The 13,781-nt window shown below is 37.2% G+C and overlaps 1 protein-coding gene across 5 annotated transcripts in view; it reads right to left on the bottom strand.

Annotated features, from left to right (window-relative positions):
• The window catches only part of RANBP17 (RAN binding protein 17), a 159,435-nt gene that overhangs the window by 56,735 nt on the left and 88,919 nt on the right, over positions 1-13,781 (bottom strand). For all 5 annotated transcript variants that reach the window (XM_054842044.1, XM_054842046.1, XM_054842047.1 and 2 more), the window contains 4 exons: positions 11,793-11,873; positions 6,790-6,853; positions 6,597-6,705; positions 1,676-1,779 (listed from right to left, as the gene is read on the bottom strand). In XM_054842044.1, the coding sequence (XP_054698019.1) occupies positions 1,676-1,779; positions 6,597-6,705; positions 6,790-6,853; positions 11,793-11,873 (358 nt within the window). The remainder of the gene's footprint in view (positions 1-1,675; positions 1,780-6,596; positions 6,706-6,789; positions 6,854-11,792; positions 11,874-13,781) is intronic.

Below are 13,781 nucleotides of genomic sequence, written 5' to 3'. Positions count from 1 at the left end.
TTGAAGACACAGTTCTCAGGTTACTCACTTAATTCTGCCACTATCATTATGTTGCTATTGATCTCAGTAGCTCTTGTCTACACAGCATTACTCTAGATGAAGCTGAATCAGGCAGTTATCATGCATCAAACTTGCTCAAAAGCCTGGAGATTTCCCCTTAATTACTTGTGATTTTATTTGCAAATACCGTTAAAGTGTAATCAAGCAGTCACTTTCCAGGGTCGTTAAGAACTTGCTAGTTTAGGAATATATCACTGGCACTCCATTAAAATTTCTCTGCTAAGATGGTTTCAAGCAAACCAGACAGGACAACGGCAAAATTATTTTAATAAACTCAATCCTCACATGAGATAAATACAGTTTCCTACAGAAAGAGTAATGCTATCAAATGACCTCTGTTTTGATTTTTAGGATTTATAACTTGAAGATATAAGAGGTTAATCCAAGACAGATGAACTACATATTTAAGAAATGAAAAGTTATTAAAATTAAATACAGAAAGCAACAACAACAACAGAGGAAACTAGAATTAAGTAATTGTTGAAATAACCTGAAATACTGTTTTTAAAAAAAATATTAGCTTAATTCAAGTGATTATTTTGAACCGTGCATCTTCGGGTAATGTCAGTGATGTACTGCAGACAAATTATTTACTAAATATTTCTAGCATATCTGTTTATTTTCTTATGAAAGGAAGTGGGTAAAATATGACGATGCAGTATTTAAGTTTCCGTCGTATTTTAAAACAGCAACTTAAAAATTACTGTTAGGGTTTCTTCATAATCACCCTGCGTGGCTGAAGCGAGCGCTCCGGTGTGCATTGTTAACTATTTATTCCGTGACGGGAGAAGGGGATCTCTTTAATGCAACAGCGCTCTAATATATTATCATTCCTAATGATGCAGCTTGCATCTAGCAAGTCTTTTTCTTCCCTAAAAATATACAGTTGTTTTGACACAAACAGCTTGCTACACTTAAGGATTTTACTAATAAAACATAATGTTGTGTTAGATATTATGACTGTTGCCACAGCTGAACTGACTTGTCAAATCAATCCTAATATGGCTCCCACAGGCACATAAAAACCTTATTTAGCTATCAGTTATCCTAATCACTTTGTTCAGTTTAAGGGTGCAATACTTCAAGACCAGTTCCTATTTATACATATATGCCCAGACATTTAATAAAGTCTTGATTTATATAATAAATTCTTGTTTGAAAAAATACTTTAAAGCAGCAGTGTTTTATCAAGTGTGCTACAACATGTCTCCTCATACCCCCAAATAAATATGTTAATGTACACAAACAGGATGCTTGCATGGCAAAGGGGAATATTACATATGAAAGAGATAAGCTATCACTGAAGACAAATTTGTCCCTTTGATTATAAATGGGGATCAAGTGGGGTCACTCGATCTGCAAAGCCCTGAAAAATCCCAAGGCCTTTGTAAAATCTTTGTACAAAGTTTATTTAGGACAGTCATTTGCAGCCTTTGTATCTCTACTGTCTATGTGCCTAATTATATATGTATATTTATACCTGTATACATCTATAAGTATACCGGCATATACAGAGAGACAGACAGAAGAGATGACAAGCTTGTTGCTAAATGCTTGCCTTGCTATTAGTTCTTCCCATCAATAATTTCTTTCCCCATAATTGAAATGAACCTACCTTTGCTTCTTCTTGTTCAAAACTACTGCTGAATATCTGAGTCACACTTTCAAATGAAACTGTGAGGGGGAGCATGAAATTCTCAAATTCATCCTCGTCTTCACCTACAGGAAAAGAAACCAAACCAAAACAGCAAAACCATCACATCATATTCACACTGCTGCTCCGAAGGGTCACTATCTTAGGCTTTTATAGAAAAAGCTCACTGACATCATGGGAACTTTCATATGACCTACAGGAACAAAAATCTGAGCTCTGACATATTTTTACTGAGATATAAGCAAAGACGACAAATTGTTGATCGCAAACAACTTGTATCTGAGACTGGCATGTCTCTGCATTTCACAGCTTTCTCTTTTTCATATTTCTGTTTTCTCTGTTAATCTGACAGCATTTGTTCAGTACCCTGGAAGAATATCCACCTAAGAAAGGCAAGACTCAACAGTTAGAAAATGTTAAATATAAAACTGCAACAATAAATTAGACCCTTTCACACGTGTACTTTGTGGTATGATGTTTAAATCACAGTCTTCTATGACCGCATGCTATTTTTTTCTACCTCCTACCTATTTACTATAGGGAATGAAGGTGCTGTGGAAATGTGGGGTTATTCGTGTGACGCAATTGCCTCATTTGTTTCAGAAGGTGTAAATTTAGAGTAAAAGAAACAAGATGTTGTGGGTAGGGAAAAAGAAGAGATTGTCTTGGTTAGACAGTTGAAAGAACCTGGAAATCTGGATTGGTTTTGTTTTGTCACGATGCCGAACAAATAAATATTAACTTTTTAGAAATGGCAATTTGCATGAGGATTGGTGCTCACGCTACTTATCTGTAGGCCCTTAACGAGGGTAGCTTGCCTCTCGCATGCAGATTCCCCTGGAGAGCAATTCAGAGTAGGAATTTAATTTATGTTCTTTAAAGAGCTCTTTGCTATAGGGCTTTGCTCTCTTCCCTCTTCATCGGCAAAGTCTGGCAAACTAAGTTGCAACTGAAGTTAGGAGGAGTCTTTTGTGTGTCAAACTGGTTGTGCAAAGTTAGCGTAAGCTTTACAGTTTCTACACTTCATATATCCATCTGTAAAATGGGCCTAATTCCAGCCTCTTCTCTCTAGGGATACTGCAGAGACCAAAACACTTGCTCCAGTACACTAGTAAGCATGACAGAAAAGGCCAAGAAGAAAAAAAGGCCAGGAAGAATAAAATAGTCACAACAGAAAGCAAAGCGTGGACTAACACATAAATCCAGAGGTCAACACAGAAAAAAATAAAAATCAAAATAGACAGTAGCTTCTTATTAAGCTAGGATGACACAACTGAACTGAAAGAGGCAAATATCCTCGGAGAGAAATAACTGTGATCCTGCAATTAAAACTGCCTCATAACAATGTAAATATTTACAATGGAGAGGAAAGGAAAGTTGCAGAGACAATCCCAGTTACGGTATTTCCTCAGTCCTGAATACCTGGCTTTGTGACCTGAACTGCCTCCCTCTAATACACGGTATTCGTGCCCAGTTTTCCAGATTTTTTTTAAAAGCAGAGGAAATGCTGTCAATAACTTACTGCTGTTGTACTGGTCAGCCACAGTTACAGAGCCTTCAAATCGCAATCCATGCTCAAGAACTTTGTTAAACTAGCCAAGTCCCTGACCCAGTCTGTTACCCACACCTGCTGCAGAACCGAAGCGGGTGAGATGCTGCGTGCTGCATTTCAAACCACTGCCGGCAGCAAGAGGAGCTGGTGGACTTTGGGAAAATCCAATCCTGTCCATCTTTGCCTGTCTCCTCTGCCATCTTCTCTCCGCTCCTCTCAACCAGAGTCAGTCTTTTTATTTGTCATTTCTGGACCCTTGTGTCCGCTTCTGATTACTCACAGTAACCCCAGACTATTCATCCAGCTTTTTGTTTCTATCTCCTTCCTTTGCCAACTCCAGCTCCTCAGGCAGTTCCAATACAGTATTAGTTTCTGTGTTTGACCAGCATCAACTTCCTCTTCCTCTCCTAGGAGCTAAATTATTTCTATATGCATTGCATAGCCAGATGCTTTTCTCCTTTCAATTGCTTATCAGATTTTCCTCAGAGCAAAAAAAAAAAAAAAATTAATAAAGACCACTCATTTAGAAAGAGTCCCACGCTGGTGGTGTCCCATGCCAGCACACAGACCAACAGAAGTCACTTGGATACAGCTCTACTGCCATTTATAGAGTTCACGGCCCAACTGCCACCATAGAATTCTTGGGAGAAACCTAAGTACCACAACATACTAAAAGTAATACTCCTCCTCGTCCAGGGTGTTGCATATCATTAGAAGACAACCCATGAAGATGCTATGCACACATCCAAATTCAAGACGAACCCTTCCTGAAGGTAGAATCTCAAGCATACTTTGTTAAAAAAGTTGATAAGACCAAAGAACTACGAGAACGTCCAGCATTGATCGGGACCGACACTTCAACGACAAACCGGCTAGTTCTGGAACTGGGGTGAGGGAAAATCTTATGTGCTGTTTCAGTTTTAATTTCAGTGTAGGCAGTCAAGAAAGAATATACGATTAGAATCCTACGTAGCATTGCCCTATTAATTAAATAATTTGTAACTTTTAGAAAAGCAACACAAATTATTACCTATACATTTCTTTTGCATTCCTGTGCAAGCCACACTCACATCCTAGGAACAGTACAGTATTAATAAGGAAAGGAAAAAACTGTCCTAAACAACGCTAGCATGGTAAATTGTTCATTTTCTATAATTCAAACTACACATCACGTCCTTATTACATCCTTTGAAAGAAAAGAGATGCCTCACTTGTAACTTATAGTAGGTCTGCGTGTGGCTTACAGCAATAGTGTTGGAAACCTGCTTCACTCGGAGAGGGAGAGGTTTGGCACTGAGCATCGCTGCCCCTACCTGGAAGTGTAGGACACCGACAAACCATGCTGAATAGCTCCTGAAGGTATTTTCTACAGCTTAGATCTACTCCTATTGGTAGTGCAGAAGTGACTAAAATATATTAATCGCAGTAAAAACTTTTATTTAAACATAACTTTTACTGGTGGTGTTCTATTCAGTTTTGGTTCCTATATACTTCACACAAATATTCAGTTTCCTTTAGAAATCTTGGACTAAGAATCTCAGACAAAATGGTGCAATTCTAAATGCCAATAAAATTCTTAAAAACCCAACCTGGGGCACATAAGGAATTCAAAGTCTAATTATATTCATATGAAGTTAAAGTAATTCAACAGAAACCAGTGCATTTGGAAGCAAATACCAATTAATATATTAAGTGTTCTTTCCTGCAATTAAATTTTGCCAGTCACTCCAACACCACATTGTTTAAAATGTAAATATTCTGAATTTACTGTATTCATCTCCAAAAATATTTCTACATCAAACGATTACTTAAAACAACCCTCACCAATAAAAATTCATCTTGATTTTAGTTTCCACTTAAAGTTTTTATCATTCATATAAAGAATTTTATATAAAGCTCTTCATTTAATTTGGAAAAAACTCAGAGAAGACAACGGGTACAATGCTTTTTTGTCTAAACATGCCAGTTTGCACAGTTTGAAAATATCTTTTGATTCACAAGATAAGAATATTGCCATTTAATGCTGGCACAAACACATAGAAAGGACAGTTTGTGTACATCATACTTATTACATTTGGATCCTAAACCACAACTTGTACCTGTTTGTGTCTCTAGATGTGCTTTTCTATCAGTTCAACCCCAAACAAATTTATTCCAGTAGGAACACAAAGGACAACAGCCAAAAGACTGATGTATGCATCTTCCAGATATTCCTAATCATTTCAGATCTTGTACAGCTGTTAATCCAGCAGAATCATGACGACCTCTATCAGCTAGTAACCAGTCATAAATGCCTGCATTTTGTCCAACAAAGATACACAACTCTACTTTGAGATGTAATTTTTAACACTTGTGATTTTGTTTTTACCAAATCTTCCCCCCGCCCCTGTAGGAAAAGTTACTGAAACTGCATGTGTAACCCATTTTATATTAGAAAATGTACCTATTGCTTATGCTATAGGACACTGAGCCAGTACTGAATGCAGTTTAACTGCAAGTAAATGCAGGTCCAGCTCACAGTTGCCATTAAGGAAAAGCTGATAAATGTGGTTTGGTCTTGCCCAAAGTTAACTGTTTTCAGCACTGTTCAGGCACTGATTATCAGCAAGGGGAGTAACAACTACAGCTGGCTTATGACTGTCTGTGTCAATCTTTTCTTCGCACATGTGGTCTAGTTAAGTCTTTGTACGAGGGTTGGAAATGAGCACACAGAAAACTTGCCGTCTTATTTTCTGAAGGCGCTCATCAGCGGTCCCAAGGACAGTGCCCGGATTCAAAGTGGCCGAGTCCTGGATCACATCCAGCTATTAAAGCATGCACTGGCTTTTACACACATCTAACCTCCCTAATTTCCAAAGGACAACTCGAAAGGTAACCCCAAGTGCATGTTTTAAGTATTTCTGGCTGAACTACAAAACTCTTGTCCATGTTTTTATTAAAATTTGGACAGTCTTGTATATTGGGAACTTGCATGAGGAAGTGAAATAAAAAAAACCCCTTCTACTAGAAGCTGGAAGGTTCTGGCATTATCAGTATGTCATCTGGAAACTCAAAGTACTTAAGCTCTTAATGTTGTAAATCCTCATATTTAATACAAGGAATTCTTCTGTGCAAAAAATAACTTTTGTTTATTTCTCCAGTAGAAGGCAACAAACAAATACAGAGTTATTGCTTAATGCCATACATCTCAAAAGCTGATGGGCAGTGATTTAAATACCAACTATAACATATTTACTGTACAATTAAACTGCTGTTTGATTGATTTAATAACCTTAAAAGTTCATACTATTACACAAGACATGACCTCAGGGACATGGAGGAGGACCTTACCTAAATCTACCATGAGAAGACGAGTGAGAGCAGTGTAGAACACTGTCCGGCACCTAAGGTCACTGAGGCTGTAATTATCGCTGACACCCAAGAAAGGGAAGTGCTTACTCTGTTGAAACATAAGCGTATGAAAAGTTAAGTGTTCTACAAAATTTACTACGCACAATGGTTTTTAACACATAAGGAAACTCACTGTGTGATTCTGAAGCATGAATTTCACAGCTTCTATTTTCACAAGCTTTTTTAGGAGACTATAAGTAGCAGGTGTTAAGGAAAAATCAGCCTCGCAGCATTATGATTATGTTATCAGGTTGTACAAACCTCCAGGAATTTTTGGTAAGGAAAAAATCCTAACTGAAACATAAACAAATGTACGTTAAAAAATATCTGAATTTCATCTAGAAATACGTGTCATGGAGATACTCTTTAGAACATTAAAGACTATAATCTATTATTAATTAAAGCAATTACTTTTCATGGCATATATTCTAGTCACAAAAGAGACGAATGAACTAAATGACTTTTATAATTAAACGGAGAGTTTCTGGTAATAAATGGTGCTGGGTTTTCCCCAGATAGACCCATGGTATCAGCATGTAAAAAAAAAAAAAGTGGTTTTGCCACTGCCTGCGTTGAAGATGACTGGCACTTGGCAACGGGACTGGCAGCAGCCCTAAGCAGCTCTGAAGTAATGGCCTCAAAATCACAGAGGTGATCTTCCAGACCTGTCAAAAATCACATGTAATTTGTTTCAGTTACAACAGATAAAAACACATCTTACACTTAACCAAAGTATTTTCAGATGTACAAGAACTGAATGGAAATTTCTTAAGAACATACAAAGTCTCAGAGTCCCTAACAAGGTGGTACAGCTGGGAAGTTTGGATCTATCTAGGGATACTTCCACAAGAACCCCGGTTTCTTCAACTTTATAAAATACAAAGCCAATCTAACTGACTAACTCTAAGCATGAATCTCCCCCCACTCCACTAACTGGCTAAATTCAAGCCAGCGCCAGTCTGGACGGCATGTCGCTACAGTAGTACAGCCTCGGCCGCAGGCACCACGCTCGATGCAGGGCCATGGGGAAGGTCGTCTGCTCTGCTCAGCTCTACGCATTGCGCTAGCAAAGCTACGCGACTCCGGGGCTGAAGCTCCTGGCCCAGCAGGATAAGCTCGAGTCTGCACCTGCAAAGGCTCCCAGGGAGATGCACACTAAATGACGCAGAAGCAATATATTTCCTGGACTGTATATATTCTACAGATCGCATATTCTAGCATCACTTACTAAGCAGTTATACTTGATGAAGTGTAATAAATAAAAGCACGAGAAATCACATGAAATCAAAAGCTGAGTTTGCAAAAACTACATTATAGAAGCCCTTAAAGTTCAGATGGTTAAGACTTGTTTCACGACTTGAATCCTTTCCTAGCTGTGTGAGTTATGAACATCTTTAATAGCATGAGGACACGCTAATTCCCTGTCTCAGATGATTCAAACATTTGCGGCTGGGCAAAGGAGATAATACTGTGTATTCCAAGAAGAGCCATGCTGACATCTTTGTGAGCTTTTGTACAGAGGTAGCCGCTGCCACGAGGGATGTTTGCAAACAAGGAGCGAGACAGTGGCCAAAGCAACGGCCTGGACTTTCTGACTCCTGCTTCTCCTTCATTTGAGATAAAACTGCTGTATGACTCTTAGCAAGTCAGTCAAATTCCACCATCTCAGTTCAGCATCTGTGAAATGGGGATGTAAAAGGCTTTGTGATACCCACGTATACGAATACGCTTTTTCAGGAATGACATGACTTAGGGTTTGTACATTCTACAATGACTATTATAAAAACAGGACTCAGTTTACTGAACACTGCCATTCCTGCACATAATTGATTGAAGAGTTTGATTACTTTCATGGGAATAAACAATTTCCCTTTTAAATGGACTAAATTCTTTTTAAACAGTTGAAAGTGTAAGAACAAGTTTTATAGCTGCTATTGGAAAATCTCCTAATCTAGTTTTAGGATGACGTTCCTCTGTCAATCTACGATATTTAACATAGCATTACCTGGGTTTATATTGCAAAGCTACGTAGTTGTGGTTCCCCCCTCCCTGTTACAAGGGAGAGCCTTTCATAACATAAGGCTAACAAAGACATGGATAAAGAATTTTTGAGAGACTGTAAATATTTTACCCCCAGTTATTGTACAAAATGACAATGAAACTGTAGTTATTTTGCTACAAAAAAATACAGTGGAAAAGTTAATTATTAGAAAGAACTAAACATGCATGAGGGAGCACTATGGCTTCAAAGACATAAAGGAATGACTAACATATTCCATTATGTAAATGAATTCAAAGATATTTCACGACTGATCAGCTAGGAGGGACATAATGATTTATAATTCAAATAACTGAGCTTTGAAATCAAATTGGGCTAATATATTTCGAAATATGCAAACCTGGAATAATTGTGAAAGTAATGTAAACCACGACACCAGCTCCAATCATTTGTTGCCTTTGTTGTTAATACTGTCTTATGTTCTTCTTTTTTTTCCCGTTATATAGTACAGTTGCTGGAATTACAGTTTGCTTTTAATTCTAGATTATTCTTTAGAAAAAGACTATTATACACATAAAAAAAGAAAAATACCAATTTCTAAGACTGTGTAGAAGCTGACTGACGTACAGGGAAGTACTAAAATTAAATAAATTATTATTTTAACCTTTCAGGCTAGCCACAATTTAATCTATATCAAATACTGAAAATTGATCCACTGGATCCAGCATCTTAACAATACACTATTTCTTTCAAAGCAATATATACTTAATGCCTTTTAAAAAACCCCTAATATAATGTGAAAAGGCCAAAGTTTGCAATGCCAGGAAGTAGTTATAAACTACTTCATATGTTTGAAATAAAAAGTACTTCAGTATTATTATTAAAAAAAAAACTATTGGTAGAGTTTTTTATAGGAAAAAAATACATATCTTTAAAAGCCAAAATGACCAGTGAAATTGGGTTGTACATCATTTTCTGGGAAAAAGGAAAAACAGCCTCGACAGGTGTAATTTATCATTTTTCTGATTTAATACCAAAGAAATATATTAAAATAATAAAAAGAATCCTGAAATCCTCAAAATTTGTAGTGATAAATAGCCCTCCCTGTCTTTATTGCATTATGCCTACTAACAGAAATATTGCATGGTGGATTTTGCCAGACAAGGACGATTATTTTCCAATAAAAAGTTGCATATTAAATTCCAGCACAAAAGTGGGTGTCTAATACTTTTGAAATCTTTTATGGTTTGCCAGGGAACACAATTTTAAACTTAACTAATACAACATCACAGTGAAGTGAACCAGCATTAAAACCGTCTTTGTACAACCCCACCCATCTAAGCAGAAAAGCTACTGTTCTCAGAATTTTTGTTTGAAGTATTTCCATCAAAAAGTAATTGAATAAATTTTTGGTATTTATGTCTTTAGTTAATCTCTCTTTTTACCAGCCTTTAAACGTTTCACACTGAGGTTTAAGATGTGTATTTATGAAGGCAGCGCTGCTTTACATCCGGACTATGCATAGGGGTCTGAAACCGCTCTTGCAACAGTTAGCAAGTTTCTGCAAAGAAAAAAACCCACAATTTCATCACAGTTGTTCTCCTCGGGAGAACTTAGGTTATTAAATATCTCCTTTTTTCATCCTTTCTAGGTCTTGATAATATTATATCTATTTCATGAGCGGAAGCTCATTTACTGCAAATATAATTTGAGTCATTCGAAAACTACAACTATCCAGACATTTCAGCTTTGGAAAGTATTATTTGCACCAATAGTTTCTACCGAGCCTCATTTTTGAGAGCAACCATGTGAATACATGCCTTTGAAAGCCTCCAGAAGACAATATGAAATGCTAGATGCTTGTTGGCTTTAGCAGTAATACCTGCTGAAATAATCAGCCTCATATACATACGTAAATAAACAGGCAAGCATTTTAAGTTAGGTGCACGACGATAAATTTCTTGGTTATTTTGAAAGTGTTTTGAACCCTACTGGCCAATAAGTATACAATATAAACAAGGAGAAAGCTCATTAGTCCCTTCATAAATCTTATTAATGAAATAAATGTCTCCCCTTCTGTTTTTGTCAAATTCTTCAATAAAGTCTCACTTTCAAATCTTTTCCAGTCCTATTTCTGTGAGGCCACGAGAACATAAACAGATGCATATTTAAAATATCGAGTTAGCTGCTTAATGGTATTTCAAGTAAACATGTAGAAGTACACATTGTATGATTTTCATTAAACAAAATTCACTTATGGAATGTGAAAACACACACTCATCTTTCAACCCTAGGAAATATATTAAAATTCTTCTTATACGATTAGAGTTCTATGGAGAAATAAAATGATACCAATTGTCATATTCCAGGTGCCTTCTCCTCCAGAAAATGACTGAAAAGTTGTTTTTGTTTTAAAATAGTGAAGGATTTCAATATTGAATGTTTTCATGAGCCCTGGTGGTTTATTATCTGTTGTATACCTTTAAATATTGTGTCACAGCAAAACCAGCTACTACTTTTTTTAAATCTTCTTGCTCGATTGACTGAAAATTCAAAGAGCAAACATTCTTCTCCAACTTACAATAAGTAAGTGAATATTAGAACAAGATACAAAAGATTTGCAACAGATAGCAAGTTAGTTTCTATGATTTGGGTAGGAATTTCACAAAAATACCTGAACCCAGACAAAAATCCACATGCAGAGTCACGGCAGCTTTATCAGTAGTAATGATGACACTGACACAGTGAGGAACTTGGAATCAGACAACGATAAAACATGTGATGAGGCTTGTGTTTAAAATCTAAATCATGCTTCATCTCTTAGTTGGCTCATCCTCAAAGTAGAACCAATCCTGTTCTCAATATTGCCGAGCTCATCAATGGTACTGACCTCAAGAAGATTAGGAAGGGGACAGACGACCACAAACAACTAGTTATATGATTTCTCTTTTGTTGATAAGAAGTAGGTGGAACTAAGCACACCTTTTAAAAACTATACATAGAAAAAAGATAAACCAAAATGAATAAATATCCTAATTGGTTTAAAAATGTGGCATACAAACCAACAAAAGTCTCATATTAATTTTTACCTTATTATTTTCAAATAATATGTTATGCCATAAACAATAAAAGGATATCCAACAGAAAGGTCATTTAGAAACTGAAGAGTTCTTGAAATCACGGGCTCACATCTTCCTCGGTATTTAAGATTTGTAACACTAGAATAAACAAAACAAAAGAGTGAGATTTTTATAACACATTTTCCTCTTTTTGAGAAATGCAGTGCAAAAGCTCAGAATAGTAGTGCATTATACTATGAATATATTTCTGTGATACATCCTAGGATTTTCCATTTATGAGACAGAAAATGCTATAAAAACATGCCATGTCTTTTTCCTGAACAAGGGATTCAAACATTTTTGTAATATTGTAACAAATACATTCATTTTAAAAAAATCCATCATCTGTCATAATGAAATAAATTTTCTGAAGCTTATCCCTACTTCTATCTATCTTACTCACTTTTCCACACAATATCTGGCCACTTAAATTCTGTAGTATTTATCTGCCCATTTTTTCACAAGATAAAAACAAATTGCTATAAATTCCCTAGGAAAATTTCCATAGGAGAAATGGGGCACAGAAAAACTAAGGGCTGAATCACAAATCTAGTGATACGCCCAATTCCCAGCGAAACTCTACCTTGCAGTTCTTGTACCAACCCCTACTTTTCCTCTTCCCTACACCAAACACTTAACTAAAGTCAAGATACATAGGGAATACTGCGTTTCCCTAATTGCAATCCCTCTCAGACATAAGCATTTAGGAAGCATACTCTGTTTAATGAACCAATGCATAAATTATGATATAGGATAACACAAGACCTATTATCAATCCTTGGGGAACACCACATAAAACACCTTACCATTTCTGACAGCAAACTCTTATAGTTAGCCTTTCAGTGCGATCACGCAGCTAACGCTTGCTCTACTACCCTCCATAGGTTAAGCGTGAGTCATGGAGCCCGGAGCCAGGACCCTCTATGGATTCTTCCGCCCTGTGTGCAGGTTGGTGCAAAGACACCCAAGTGACTTGGGATGGAATTTGTCGTGTTCATCTACTAGATTGACTCGGAGGTGAAAAGGTGGCATTTGCCTTCAGATGAAAGGGGTAAATTGAAGCCAGTGAAGTGGACTCATAGAATCGTTTCGGTTGGAAAAGACCTTTAAGATCATCAAGTGAACTGTTAACCCAACACTGCCAAACCCACCACTAAACCATGTCCCTAAGCACCACGTCTACACGTCTTAAATACCTCCAGGGATGGTGAATCAAGCACTTCCCTGGGCAGCCTGTCCCAGTCCTTGACGGACTTGCGTGGAGGAACGCAATTTTTTTCAAACGAGTAGTGGTTACAACAATAAGTTAAGAGTCACTGATCTTGCAGTCTGTCAGTGCCTACCTTGCTTAGGGGAATGCCAGGTAGGCCAGTGTCAACAATCGTACTGAAGTCCGACTGTCCGATACTTTCTGTTTCTGTTGTAGACTCCAGCCAGTGAGTCCAAGAAGAAATTACCCTCCCTCCCCCAAGCAGCCCAAATGCATTTATCACTTAATTATACACTGACTACTAGTAACGTTTTCTAGAACTCCTTTGAGAATCCAAGTTAGGTTGATTGGCCTATGACAAGTTGCTTCCTCTTAGCTCCCTTTTTTGAAGGCAAGTACTGTGCCCTACTCTTCGGGAACAGCCACCATCACTCTCAATTGCTCAAAAAACCCACAGAAAGCTGAATGCCCCCTTCCTTGAGGAAGATAATGCTGCATGAGAGATTCACAGCTGAGTTTCTGGTATTGGATTCATCTGAAGAAATAAAAATCAGGCCATCACAGGCTTTTGAAACATAGCCCTTTGAATAAAAAGGCAGCACGACTTCCTGGCTCAGAAGCACCGCATCTATTCCTGATCACAGTATCAAATTGCTGGGGTGTATCTCAAACCACCAGGTAATCAAGCATAAATCATTTCAGATTTATACACCTCAGTTTCCTTGTCTGTAGAATATGCATACTGATTCTGACTTTAAGCTGTCAGATCTATTGATGAAAGACCATGATGTAAGAGG

The sequence above is a fragment of the Grus americana genome, chromosome 14 (assembly GCF_028858705.1).
Source record: "Grus americana isolate bGruAme1 chromosome 14, bGruAme1.mat, whole genome shotgun sequence".
NCBI classification, from domain to species: Eukaryota; Metazoa; Chordata; class Aves; order Gruiformes; family Gruidae; genus Grus; species Grus americana.
The sequence above is the reverse complement of the archived record's forward strand: the minus strand, read 5'-3'. Positions and strand labels throughout refer to the sequence as shown.